This window comes from Podarcis melisellensis (genome assembly GCF_964234715.1).
Source record: "Podarcis melisellensis genome assembly, chromosome: 15".
In the NCBI taxonomy this organism is placed as follows: Eukaryota; Metazoa; Chordata; class Lepidosauria; order Squamata; family Lacertidae; genus Podarcis; species Podarcis melisellensis.
In genome coordinates, this window is record NC_138532.1 from 493230 (window position 1) to 506396 (window position 13167).

The 13167-nt window shown below is 47.0% G+C and overlaps 1 protein-coding gene and 1 long non-coding RNA gene across 2 annotated transcripts in view; one reads left to right on the top strand and one right to left on the bottom strand.

Annotated features, from left to right (window-relative positions):
- Positions 1–13167, top strand: part of LOC309358312 — a 367127-nt gene that overhangs the window by 263953 nt on the left and 90007 nt on the right. The window lies entirely within an intron of this gene.
- HTRA4 (HtrA serine peptidase 4) lies at positions 907–12624 on the bottom strand (the record flags this gene model as incomplete). The annotated part of the gene is made up of 9 exons (XM_081889709.1): positions 907–1096; positions 4847–4942; positions 5498–5555; positions 5947–6061; positions 6278–6310; positions 7364–7558; positions 7867–8071; positions 10793–10892; positions 12201–12624. The coding sequence occupies 9 exons, from the start codon at positions 12622–12624 to the stop codon at positions 931–933; spliced, it is 1392 nt and encodes a 463-aa protein (XP_081745835.1). The 3' UTR covers positions 907–930.

Genomic DNA, 13167 nt, shown 5'->3' on the forward strand with positions numbered 1-13167 from the left:
TTTTGAAATTGTTATAAAAATTATGTTCTAGAGCAATAACTGGAAGTGGCATGGGGATGGGTATTCTGAAAAGCTTCTTTGTTCCCATCAAGAGATTGGCAAGTACTATAACTTGGAGCAAAGGTCAGCAAACTTTTTCAGCAGGGGGCTGGTCCAATGTCCCTCAGACCTTGTGGGGCTGGACTGTATTTTTTGGGGGGGAGGGTGAACAAATTTCTATGCCCCACAAATAACCCAGAGATGCATTTTAAATAAAAGGACACATTCTACTCATGTAAAAACATGCTGATTCCCGGACCGTCTGCGGGCTGGATTGAAAAGGCGTTTGGGCTGGATCCAGCCCCTGGGCCTCAGTTTGCCTACCCATGACTTGGAGAGTAGGTGCTTAATCTCCTCACCTTGGAGGAGATACTTACCTATCATATTTTGCCTTTGCTTCATGGTGTTGGGAAGGAATATCCACCAGAGCCAGCATTCTCAAGACTGAAGTGGCCTTAATGGCACCTGCCAGCCCTGCACCTGGATAGGTCTGTATTAAACTTAATTCTTGTATTGCAGGCAACCTCCAACATTTGGCACACCTTCAGCTCTTCAGTTGGCCCACTAGAAAACGGGATGTCGAGTTAAATCTCTGTTTGTGTGTAGTGGGGGCATTGCACAAGGTGACCTTCAGCCTACAGAGATCTGTGATTGAAAGGAATTCCTACCCCCGCTTAACTGTTTTGTCTCACTTAAATGAGTATTTTTTAAAAAAAGAAAGAAAATGGCTTGTCCATTTTCTATTTGAAATATTTGATTTGTTCATACTGGAAAACTAAGAGCTACAAGTATGTTTCCACTTTGTACAGTTCTTTCATAAACTGTTTCTGATAAGAGTATACAGCAATTTAGGATTTCAACACAAACTTTTTCTGCAGAGGGCACCTTTTTTTAATCAATTTCATCAGGTGTAACTGTCACAATGAGATCTTCGTTTCCTCGCCGTACAACAATGGAGAGGGTGTCACTGTTTTGAACAGTGTCTGTTACATCTCGGGTTGAAGTGACTGTTTTCCCATTAATTGCTATAATGACATCACCATCTTGCAAGCCAGCACTGCAACCAAAGACAGAAATGTTAAAATATAGGAAGCATTTGATTATGGCACACTTGCTTTTTATTGTGGCCAAACTGTTAGATAGCCTTAGTTTCCCCTTATCAAGTACTCTTTCCGGTTGGCCCCTTTCTCCTACTGCACACATAACTTCTAAAAGAAGCACAGGTTGCTTTGGAAGAAGCACTGCAGGGACTCCTATCTTAGGAGAGACCTTACCACCTTTAGTGGCCATGTGTCAACATGGGAATCTTTCAGAGTACTGGATGTCAGTACAAAACTTCTTTGGGCTAAAGGGAATTGTATGAACATCTGCCCTCAGGGCTGCATCACAGCTGTCCCTGTAATTCAGCATAGAAAGTGTGTGAGATGCAGTCACATTTTGACAGACAAGTATCTGAGGTGGAAGCAGCTGCCTAACATCTGTCCCCAGGAGAGTGCACTAGGGCTGGGTGATAACTGGTTTTCAATATTGCGATATATCACCAGCTAAACATTGTGATATATCGATGTATCAAAAAAGGAAGAACTACTCAGAGTCAAATAGGACAATGTCCTGGCAACTGCTACTAGTTAAGGGTCTAAAACTGATAAATTATTATACAGTGGTAAAGGTGAAGGGACCCCTGACCATTATACAGTGGTACCTTGGGTTAAATACTTAATTTGTTCCGGAGGTCTGTTCTTAACCTGAAACTGTTCTTAACCTGAAGCACCACTTTAGCTAATGGGGCCTCCTGCTGTCGCCGCGCCGCCGAAGCACAATTCCTGTTCTTATCCTGAAGCAAAGTTCTTAACCTGAAGCACTATTTCTGAGTTAGTAGAGTCTGTAACCTGAAGCGTATGTAACCCGAGGTACCACTGTATTCACCTCATGGAACTTTCAGCAGCAGGCAAGCCAGCTGCATAGTACTCCTCACCTGGAGTACTGTGTCCAGTTCTGGGCACCACAGTTCAAGAAGGACACTGGCAAACTGGAACGTGTCCAGAGGAGGGCAACCAAAATTGTCAAAGGCCTGGAAACGATGCCTTATGAGGAACAGCTAAGGGAGCTGGGCATGTTTAGCCTGGAGAAGAGGAGGTTAAGGGGTGATATGATAGCCATGGTCAAATATATAAAAGGATGTCACATAGAGGAGGGAGAAAGGTTGTTTTCTGCTGCTCCAGAGAAGCGGACACAGAGCATTGGATCCAAACTACAAGAAAGAAGATTCCACCTAAACATTAGGAAGAACTTCCTGACAGTAAGAGCTGTTCGACAGTGGAATTTGCTGCCAAGGAGTGTGGTGGAGTCTCCTTCTTTGGAGGTCTTTAAGCAGAGGCTTGACAACCATATGTCAGGAGTGCTCTGATGGTGTTTCCTGCTTGGCAGGGGGTTGGACTCGATGGCCCTTGTGGTCTCTTCCAACTCTATGATTCTATGATTCAGAATGCATCCAAATGAGACTTTTGGTTTTGGGCTTGGCTACCAAATGGTGGTAATCAGAACAATCCAAAGTTTGGTGATGTGTCATAGCGAATACCAATACTCTGGGACTTCCAGCAGGCCTGCTAGGAGGCGGCAGCAGCAGCAGCAGCCTGGCAATGGCAGAATCAACGATCGGGGGGGGGGGGAGCAGTGGCAGCCTGGCAGTGGCACAATAATCAGCAGCATGTGAAGCCTCACTGTGGTAGTGGACAGTGGCAACAGAAGCGGTGGCAGCCTGCGAGGACTTGTTGTGGTGGCTGCAGTAGTGGTGACCTGCAAGACCTTGTGGCAGAGGCAAAAGCAACAATGGCCTGCAAGGCCTTGTCATGGCGGTGGCAGCAGTACTGTGAGGCCTTGCAGTTGTGGCAGAAGATGGCAGAAGCAGAGGTGGCCTGCAAGACCTCATGAAGGCAGGCTGCCAGAGCTTCTGCCATCGCCTACCACTACTGCCAGGAGAGCTTGCAGGCCACCGCCACTTCTTGCCACCATGGCGAGGCCTTGCAAGCCCCACTGCTGGTGTTGCCATGAGGCCTCGCAGGCTGCCACTACTATTGGTGCAATGCGTTGCCGCTGCAAGACCTTGCAAGATGCCACTGCTACTTCTGCCCTCTCCCGTTGTCGCCATGAGGGCTTGCAGACTACCACTGATTGTGCCGCCACTGTGAGGCCTTGCAGGTTGTCACCGCTATTGCCGACATGTACTGCGGTCATGGCAAGCTGTTTCTGTCTCCTAGCAGGCCTGCTGGCAGTCCCAGATTTTTTGTATTCACTATGACTCATCACCGTACTTTGGAGTGTCCTGAGTGCCATCATTTGGATGTATTTTGGCTTGCCTGCTGCTGAAACTGTGTGTGTGATGATCGAAAATATTGCCATTTATCTGTTTTAGTCCCCTAAGTAGTTGCAGTTGCCAGGACATTGATAACACTGTAGTGTTTAGCTGGTGAGTTAGCGTGATGTTTAGTTGGTGAGTTATTGCCTAGCCCTTACGCACATTGTGATTCGCAGTCTATTTCCAGCTCAAATATGGAGCAACACAATGAACTTCAAACTGGTTTTGGCTGATATATCAACATATTGCCCAGCCTAGTGTACACCCAGATTATTAGGTTTTGCTTTAAAAGTGTTACTGTAAAACCACCTTATGTTTGTTCTAAAGTTGGGAACATAGTTTGCACACTTTGTGATCTTCACTCAGGCCTTTCTCTGTACAGCAGCCTTCCCCAGCCCAGTGACTTCCAGATGTTTTGGACTACATCTCCTCCAGCAGCTGGTACTGATGGGAAGCTGTTGTCCAAAACACCTGCAGGCTGTTAAGACATCCTTTCTACCGGGAACTCTTCTACAGCTGCCTCAGTCTGCCCTAGTTTCCTGCTCGCCTTGGGGATTTACATTCACAGAGGGGTCTAAGTGGGTAGGCTGTTCCTGGGCTATTTCCTATCTAATTATTCCTGCTCCTAGAAGACTCGTGTGAGCCATGGTTATGCAAACAGTTTAGTAAATGCACCTCTGTGCAAATCTTCATAAAGAATATAGTGTTTCTCTCTCTTTTTTAATCCCATGGGGAACAGGGAATTGGATGCAATAACAGCTCACTCACTGGCTTCAGCAAGACCCCCTCATTATAAAGTTTGACGGGATGACATTTTGTGCCTCTGCTCAGATAGGCAAACAGTGCAGCTTGGTGAGGACTGGTACCACTTGCCTAGGATGGCTTTTACCTCTTCAAGAATATGCTTGACCCTTATTCACAATCTGAACCACCATAACAAACGCTGCACTGGTTCAAAGCCAGAGTGCACTCTTCAAACATCAGCTGCCCCCGTCTATCTCTTGAGTAGGGCTTCCAGCAGGTGTGGAGAATCATAGCCCCCCCCCCCCCCGATGTTGCTCAACTAAACAGCAGGGCACTTGCTTTGCAATATGTCCAGTGTTTAATGCAGGTAACACAACATACACCGTTATGCTGTTATTAAAACATAGTTCACTACTGGGTTTAAGGGACTTAAATCAATGCATGAAATATGGGGGGGGGGTGCTGAACAAAGCTGACTTATAGCACAGGTGTGTCCCTGTGGCCAAGATCCAGTTCTGTGCTGCAGTTTTGTTTTTGTTTTTTAACATTTTCTGCAAGAAATTGGGTAGCACCGTACTATCATTGCAGAGAAAGTGTGTGTGAGAGCAGCATTTCTAAATCAGAAACATTCCCAGAGAAGCAAGGCAAGCACTCTTACTTTCTATGCAATCCCAATAGTATATGGGTGGGTAGAAATTAATATTTTACCTTGCAGCTGCTGTTCCTTGAATCACTTCGTAGACATAGACACCCGAGCTCAGGTCTGGGAAATCCCTGTCCCGCCGTCTCAGTTCACGGATGAGACTAAGGGAAGAGATCAGGACAGTATAGTCAATCAGGTGGTCTACCCACTAAATGCAGAAATCCCAAATCTAATCAAAACACTGTAGGTGTTTAGCAGCACAACTGAGGTGAGTATAACAAGCCATGGCCTCCCCCAACCCCTCCCCCCACAACTGGTGATAGTTCTGCCAGGAAACATTCCTGCCAGCAGGGGACAATACATGGGCATTGGTGGTGGGTGTGAGGAGACTGCACACCCTTCACTAGTTTGAATTTGTCTGGGCAGCTTGAAAGAGGAACACTGAGGACATCACCACCGTCAACATTTCCCCAAGTTCTACCTATTGAGCAAATATTAAGTTTCCCACTTAAGCTGTTTTAGGGACTAGGTGGGAAATAATGGTTTATGGGGCAGGTTACAGAACAGGACCTGAGTGACCACTAGCAAATGAGTACTCAAATAACTTTATTTGGGGGGGCTTCAGTCATGCAATACTAACATGAACTTGGCCTAACACAAGAGGCCAGGTGGGAGCCACACAGGTGAAAGACAGGGATGTGGAACTGAAGACTTACTTGAAAGTGAGAGGGAGCATTCGGAGTCCCAGGTATTTTTTCTTGGGTCTCATCTTCCCTAGAGAGACATGAGAGTTAGAAGCATTCTCAACAAAGTCATGAAAAGAAAGGACAGGTTGGGTCTGGCTCCCTCTCTTTCTCTGTGTACACAAAGGCCTAAACAAGCAGGTGTTTCCCTGCTCTGCACTCAAAAAAAGGACAGAAGGATTGTGTGAACTAGACAGAAGGTTCTCTGATAGCCTTAAAAACACGTCTATTCATAAGAAAGTGGGAATCTCCTTTCCAGGGATTCAGAGAAGAGTCTACCTGCTCTGCCTGGAGAGGTTGGCAATTGATCCTGGGGTGCAAAGCAGTTGCTCTCCCGCTGAGTTACAGCCGTTTCTACTGCCTACAGGGAGTGTCTGCGTGGGAGCCCTACCTCACAAAACAAGAAACAGGCTTCCTGTTACCTTTCATGTAGCGATTGTGATAATCTTCCAGGAACTGGCGGATTCGATCAGAGGGGATGGCAAAGGAGATGCCGGCTGTGACCTTCAGGGTGTTCATTCCAATGACTTCACCATCCTAATGGAAAGAGAGCAGCTGCTGTGGCCAAATGGAAGGATTTCCATTCCCTTTCACACCTTTTTTCTCTTATCACATTATTTCCTCTGTAAATGTTTTTTTTTTTTAATACACACACAAAAATACAGATAGTGGCTAGTGGAAGAATGATAAAGAAAAATACACTTTAAGTTTAGACAAAAATGAGAGGTGAGAAACAATAAAATAATATCTTACCAAGTTTACCAATGGCCCTCCAGAATTCCCATACTACAAAAGAACAGAATTGAAGAGGGGGTTAATCAATGCATTCCAAATCCACTTCTTACAGAATTCACAGGTGATGGAACATTTGCCAATGCGCTTCCAAAGAGTTTACAGCCCATTTTGCCTACAATCATCAGAATTTTCTTAGGTTTGTAGTGTGTTAAGTCACTCTCTAAAAAAGCCCCAGCCTCTGACTGACTTGGCTTCAGCTTCTCAATCATCTGCTCCCACCCCAGGCCCCACCTGTGCTTCTGTGCACTCATGGAAACAGTTTCTCCTATAGAACTTAAGGTCCCTGACAAACACATTTCAAAGAAGCAAAAATGTATATGTAAATATGTGCCTGCCTGAATATCCAAGTGGGTCAGAACAGATCCCCCATCCCTGGCAGGGTCGCACTTGCTTGTCAACACGACACAATGTCAGAGGACCCATTTTTCTCTTGCAGCACGGCAAATTGTACAACCATGGAAACTCAAAGGCCAAGCAAGCATTGCTTGAAGTTACTGCTGATTGGTGCTGACTTGAAGCCCCCCTTGGGCAGGGTCCCCACTGGTCTCAGCAGGCTTGAAGTAGCTGCCAATCAGGTGATTTGTGCTGCTTCAAGCTCCATTTCCTGGCAGGGCTTGGCTGCGCTATGGAGCTCCCCGTGGATATCTCATTGGGCAGGCTGTCACTGGCAACCGGCTGACTGGTGCAAACGACAAGCCTCTTTTACAAGGAACTATCAGAAGCACCCTTTAAGGCTCCCAATGGCATGTTGGCAGTCCTACAGGTATTATGACGTTGAGGTGGGGCAGGGGAGTGTGGTTTTGAGGGAAACTCAGGCCAAATTTGACTTGGAGGCTAGAAGTTCCCCAAGCCTCAAAGAATCCCTCCTCATTCATTTCTACCCACTGCAAGATCAAAGAGAAGGCGGGCATGCATGCAAGACAGAAGGAGAAACCCAAGAAGAACGGCAAACCAAAACTTCACCAAACTTCCTGGCAGCAATGCTACTGACTGCCCCATTTGAGTTGAAGGAGCGTCTCTCCCCCCCCCCCCCGAGTCTCTTACATTTATAATGGCGTCAGTCTGGATGTATTCCATGTCGGAGTCCTTAAGGCCAAGCTCCTTCCCATCTCTCTGTGTGCTGCTCACAATTCCCGTTGTCACTGTGTTTTGCAGGGAGAAAGGGCTGCCCAGAGCCACCACAAACTCCCCAGGACGCAGCTCAGAGGACTTGCCCAGCAGGAGGACTGGGAGGGCCATCTGCACAGGGTTTAAAATATGGTTTTTATTTTTTAAAGGGGTCACTCACCTGGTCCCCTGTGGCAATTCAGACTAGTTTGTAGGCAGAGAAGCTACCATTGTTTCTTCCTGCCCATAAGTAGCTAGTGTGTGGACTGGCAGGCTTGAGAGGCAGCAGTTGTAGTGGCCTTCTTCGATTCTGCTCTCTCAAATACCAGCCCAGTTTATGGAATGAATTCTGCCACCCTCTTTACACCACTGTAATATGACAAGAAAGAGTCTGAGCCTTGGGGGTTTCTTGTCCTGCTGAGAAACAAAGCCGTTCTCACCTGGGGGTCTATTTTGATCAGGGCGATGTCCAGTTTGTGGTCAACATCTTTCACCTTGGCATCAAACTGGTGGCCATTCTGGAGCTCCACTTTGATCCTATGCTTGTTGGTGAGAACATGGGCGTTGGTGAGGATCAGGCCATCCTCGGACACAATGAAGCCCGAACCGCTGGATACCAGGACTTCTTTGTTTGTGTAAGGTGACCTGCCACAGGGTCACACAGAGACAAATTCACTACCGCTAGCCACAAAATCTGCATTCATTCATTTATCATTTCAATTTGTATCCCACCCTTCCTCTCAAAGCCCAGCAACAGATTAATACAATTAAAAATAAAATTAACGCATGTTCAAAACAGGTAAAAACAAAGGTCTGATCAATGAGGCTGGAGATATAGCATGTTTAGAGCAGTGAGACTGTTTACCCTGCCAACAAATCAGTCCAAATGTAACATTTCCTTCCCTGTGACAACCTTGGGGCAAGTACAGCATGAGGGAGAAACATATCCACTTCAATGGGAAAAAGCAAGCAATGCAGGAGTCTGACTGGCCAGCATCTGTCATGCCACCAACATACCTATGTTACATAACAATTTTGCAACATCTATAAAAATGTTTGCTTTTTTTTAAAAAGTAAGAAAATAGCATGAGGTGAAAGCTGAATGCATGAAAAAAACACACACGACCAAACATACCATGTGTTTTTAAAACTGTTTGGCCTGTCCAGGAGAAAAAGCAAGACTCACACATTTCACCCAGCATCTCTCATCTTGCTGGAAGGTCTGCACGTTGCAGAAACTTGCAAAATCAGGACAAATCTAGGCTTATGCTGGAAGTGAAGAGCCTGCTCTGCAAATACTGTATCTGTCCTACTCTTTAGCTTTTGATTAACAAAATACAAATAGGTACCAAAAACACCTGAAGCCAGCCCTGTTCAGGGAAGTTTTTAATGTTTGATATTTTATCGCTTTTTAAATATTCTGTTGGGAGCAACTCAGAGTGGCTGGGGAAATCCAGCCAGATGGGCGGGGTATGTATGTAATGTATGTATAAATAAATAAGTATTAACAACAACAAACTTTCCATACAAGACAGCAGAGGAGAGGAGAGGAGAGGAGAGGAGAGGAGGATGACCTTCACACTGCAAATCATATTTAAGAGGAAAGCTCTTTAGGCATATGAGCTTCTGCAAATCTAACTAATTCCCATATAACATCCATGTTTGTACCACTCAATAGTTCAAAGTTTGATATAAAAACAAGAAAATAAAGGGAAGTGATGCAGCTCAGTGACCAGGTACATGTTTTGCTTGCAGAAGGTCCCAAGTTGAGTCTCCAGGTGGCTGATGGGGTCTTCTGGAGCTAAAAAAGACTTTGGTCATAATCCAATACAGTGGAACCTCGGGTTACATATGCTTCAGGTTACAGACTTCGCTAACCCAGAAATAGTACCTCGGGTTAAGAACTTTGCTTCAGGATGAGATCAGAAATTGTGCTCTGGCAGCGCAGTGGCAGCGGGATGCCCCATTAGCTAAAGTGGTGCTTCAGGTTAAGAACAGTTTCAGGTTAAGAATGGACCTCCGGAACGAATTAAGTACTTAACCCGAGGTACCACTGTACTAAACTATATGCTTAAGCCCATTGATTATGGCATTATGCCCATTGAAAGCTGTTTCAGATCTGCTCCTAAGTTATCCATGCATAGTACTTCTGACTGTACTATATCCTATCAGACAATAACTCAAATAAAAATTAAGCCAAGCTTTAATCAGGGCAGTCAGCTAATGGAAATATTTGCCTTCAAATTGCTTAGTAATCCTAAAATGAAGCAGTGGATCTATTTCCATGTCAAAAGCTCTTCTAGGTGGAAGATAACGTATCAGTAAAATTTAATTAATTCCCATCCATCCTTATTTGAGGGCAATGGAGAGAAATTAATTACACCAGCTCCATGCTGGTGCGGCCTGAGAGGAATGGATTTACTTTGGATTACGGAGATCCATCATCAGCTCTGCCTTGCCCTTCAAATACCCAGTTTGAAGCTCTCGAGCTCTTTCTCAGGGGCCACACCAAGGCAGTGCTTTTCTGCTGGCAAAGGGCACCTCCACCATCTCCTAAAACCCTCCAGCAGGAATCACTAGGCAGTTAGCGTTGCAGCCTCAATCAAGTGCCTTCGTATTACATAGCTTAGTTGCACTTTGCAGGCTTTGTTGAGCAATCAGATGGATTAATTAATTAAAAATAATATTTGTACTGACTGGAAAGGTGCCTCTGAACTGGGAAACTTTTTTAAAAAATTTGATGGTTTCTGATTTCTAAAAACCCCAATGGCCATATTAGAAAAGGCATTCTCTCTCACATTGCATGGTGCCCTGCTGCCGCACAACCATGCATTGTTTAAAATATGGTTACATTATTCAAAAACTGTTTTTATTTACAAACAAATGTATGCAGATTCAATTGATTCATTAATCATTTAAAACTCATATGATGAACTGACCAAGATTTCTTAAACCAAGTGACCAAGGTTCAATATGCTGCTGTAATAAAATAAAACAAAAGTGTGCAAGCCGTGGCGACTATGTCTTAAGCATCGCCACACAAGACCACCCTTCCCCCAGGCTGAAAATGGCCTCATTCACTGCTTTGGCTGAAGCTCCTGGCTTTAAAGCAGGCATAGGCAAACTCAGCCCTCCAGATGTTTTGGGACTACAACTCCCATCATCCCTGACCACTGGTCCTGTTAGCTAGGGATGATGGGAGTTGTAGTCCCAAAACATCTGGAGGGCTGAGTTTGCCTATGCCTGCTTTAAAGAGCTGGGTGAGGGAGCTCCTATAGCGCCACAGTTGACCAAGGAATAACCTCTGCAAAAAAAGTTAATGGGCAGACAAGTGGCTAATTTCTCCCTCTAACTAATGGAGCTTACCTGCGGAAGAGTTCCAAGTGCACGACGGCAGGAGCAATCTTCTCCACCACATCAGCAATAAAGTTGAACTTGTATCGCAGACTGTTGGGGTCCACAAGACCTGTGAAGAAAGGGATGTGTCTGGCACTTGTCCAATACAAAGTTGGATCTCAACATGCTCTGCAAGCAGGGACAGGCAAACTTCAGGCTGGCAGGATATATTTTGTTTTTATACTGGATCCCAGAGAGCCTCTAGCTGGAGGAAGATGCAAGAGAGCAACGGAATGGCAACATATTCTTAGAAATATGGAGCAAGGGGCCTCTGGGCATATGCTTAGCCCAGGCATTTGTTTTCAGTCCTGTCACATGAAAAGCCACTCCTGGTTTTCCGCTACAGCTGCTTTCTTTCAAAATTAGGGAGCTGAGAGGAGTCTTGCTTACCTACTGTAAATCACTACAAGGCTATTGATAGATCCACTCTCCCCTGCTCTACAGCAGAGGTTCCCAGACTCCACTCCAGCCCCACCTCATGGACCACTTAAAAATCATTTAATGGTTTTTCTGTCTGTTGCAGCAACTGTAATGTACATTGTATTTAACTGTATTACAATTAATAACATGAAGATTAAAGATTAATATGCACTACAATAAATGTACCATCTTCCATGTTCAGCCACAAAGCCAGACATATCACAGAACACCTGGATGAAGTTTGCAGACCAAGTGTGGTCCATAGACCATGGATTGAGATTGCCTGCTCTACTGTCTGCACCTGACACAAAAGAAATACACAAAGGACACATAAAGTGTATGCAGAAAGGATCAAAGTGAACCAGATTTTATTGGATTGCAACTCCCCTCATCCCTAGCCATGAACTATCCTAGCTGATGGGAATTGTAATACCTGTGCCAAACTCTGAAGAGTGCCTGGGTAGAAAAGGCTGCTGCAGGCAACCTTGGGTTAACTAGAGGAAAAGTGCAAACTTCTAGAACAGCTTCCTAAGGGAGTCAATTCATAGGGGACAGATTCCTTCCTTTCTGCAACATTTGAATAAGCTAAGAATTCACTTCTAGCATTTGCAGGAAAAGAAGAGCCCAATATTCTAACTTGGGGCTCAGCAGTTGAGACGACGTCACCTCAAGCAATCCATCCATAAATTCAGCCGCCAGTCCCCCAAAGGGCTTCACAGACGTTCCTCTTCTGAGGACTTTGCACTTGCTCGCGAGTGGCTGAAGCCGGTAGCGGACTCCGCTGAGAAGCGTAAGGCTCGAGTCGGGAGATGATCTGCCCAGCTCCCCGCCCTGCTGTCTCCCCGGCAGCTGGCCTTCCCAGGTAGACTGCCTGCGAGGCTGCTGCTCTCCCTCCTCGGCCAACCCGACTGCTGCTCTGAAAGCTCTCCCGGCCCGGACATCTCGGCGGGTTGCGCACCTTTTTCTCCGCAGCCGCCCTTCTGGACGGCGATGACAGGCAGCTCCCTCCGACGGCCGGCCTGCTGGTTCTCGGCGCGCAGGTGGCACAGGCTCCGGTAGGTGCGCCCGTCGCTGCCGCACACGGCCAGCGGGGACTCGGCGCACCAGCAGGTGCCGCGCGCGCCGCCTCCGCCCGGCGGCCTCCGGCAGGCCAGTCCGGGGGCGCAGCGCCCGCCCGGGGCGCACGGCTGCCCTTCCCCGCCCGCGCACTCCCAGCAGCAGCCGCAGCGGTCGGGCCGCAGCTCCCCGCCGGCCGCCGAGCAGGCCAGCGCCGAGCGCCCGGGGCAGCGCTCCGGCTCGCACGTCGGCGGGCAGGGCGGCGACGGGGCGGCCGCCACGGCCAGCAGCGCCCCCAGCAGCCAGCGGAGCCGCGGAGCCGCCATGGCCAAGAAGGGCCCACCTCTGCTCGACGGCCGCGCCGACGGCGCCTTATAGCCCGGCGGGCGGGCGGGGAAAGGGAGGCCCTCGGGGCGAAATCGCAGGAGGGGGCGCGCACTGTCCAAAACAGAAAGCGAAATGCTGAATATATTCATTCATTCCAGGGTCAAGCACATCGTTTTAGAAAATGTGTAGATTTCTTAAATATGAGTGTAGGTTGTTTTGCACAGGGGGAAAAGATACGCCTTAGTGTTGATTTTCCTGTCGACTCCACTCCTGATCACTTTCTCAAGGATGGAAACTGCAGGGCAAGAAAATAAGGCGCTATAGTGACGAATAGCAGAGTTTGTAGTCAAACTAGCCGCAATTAGGCACCTGGCACAGCAAAGGGCTTGGGCAAGACTGTCTAGATCAGACCTTCTTAAATTCTAGTCCACAGATGTTGTGTGGTCTGGAACCCTTTTTGAGGTGGTCCATGGAAAGGCCCTGATGCTTGGCCCTGCACTGGTAAGCCAGTGGAGGTCAAAGTGGCCTTAGGCAGGCGACTC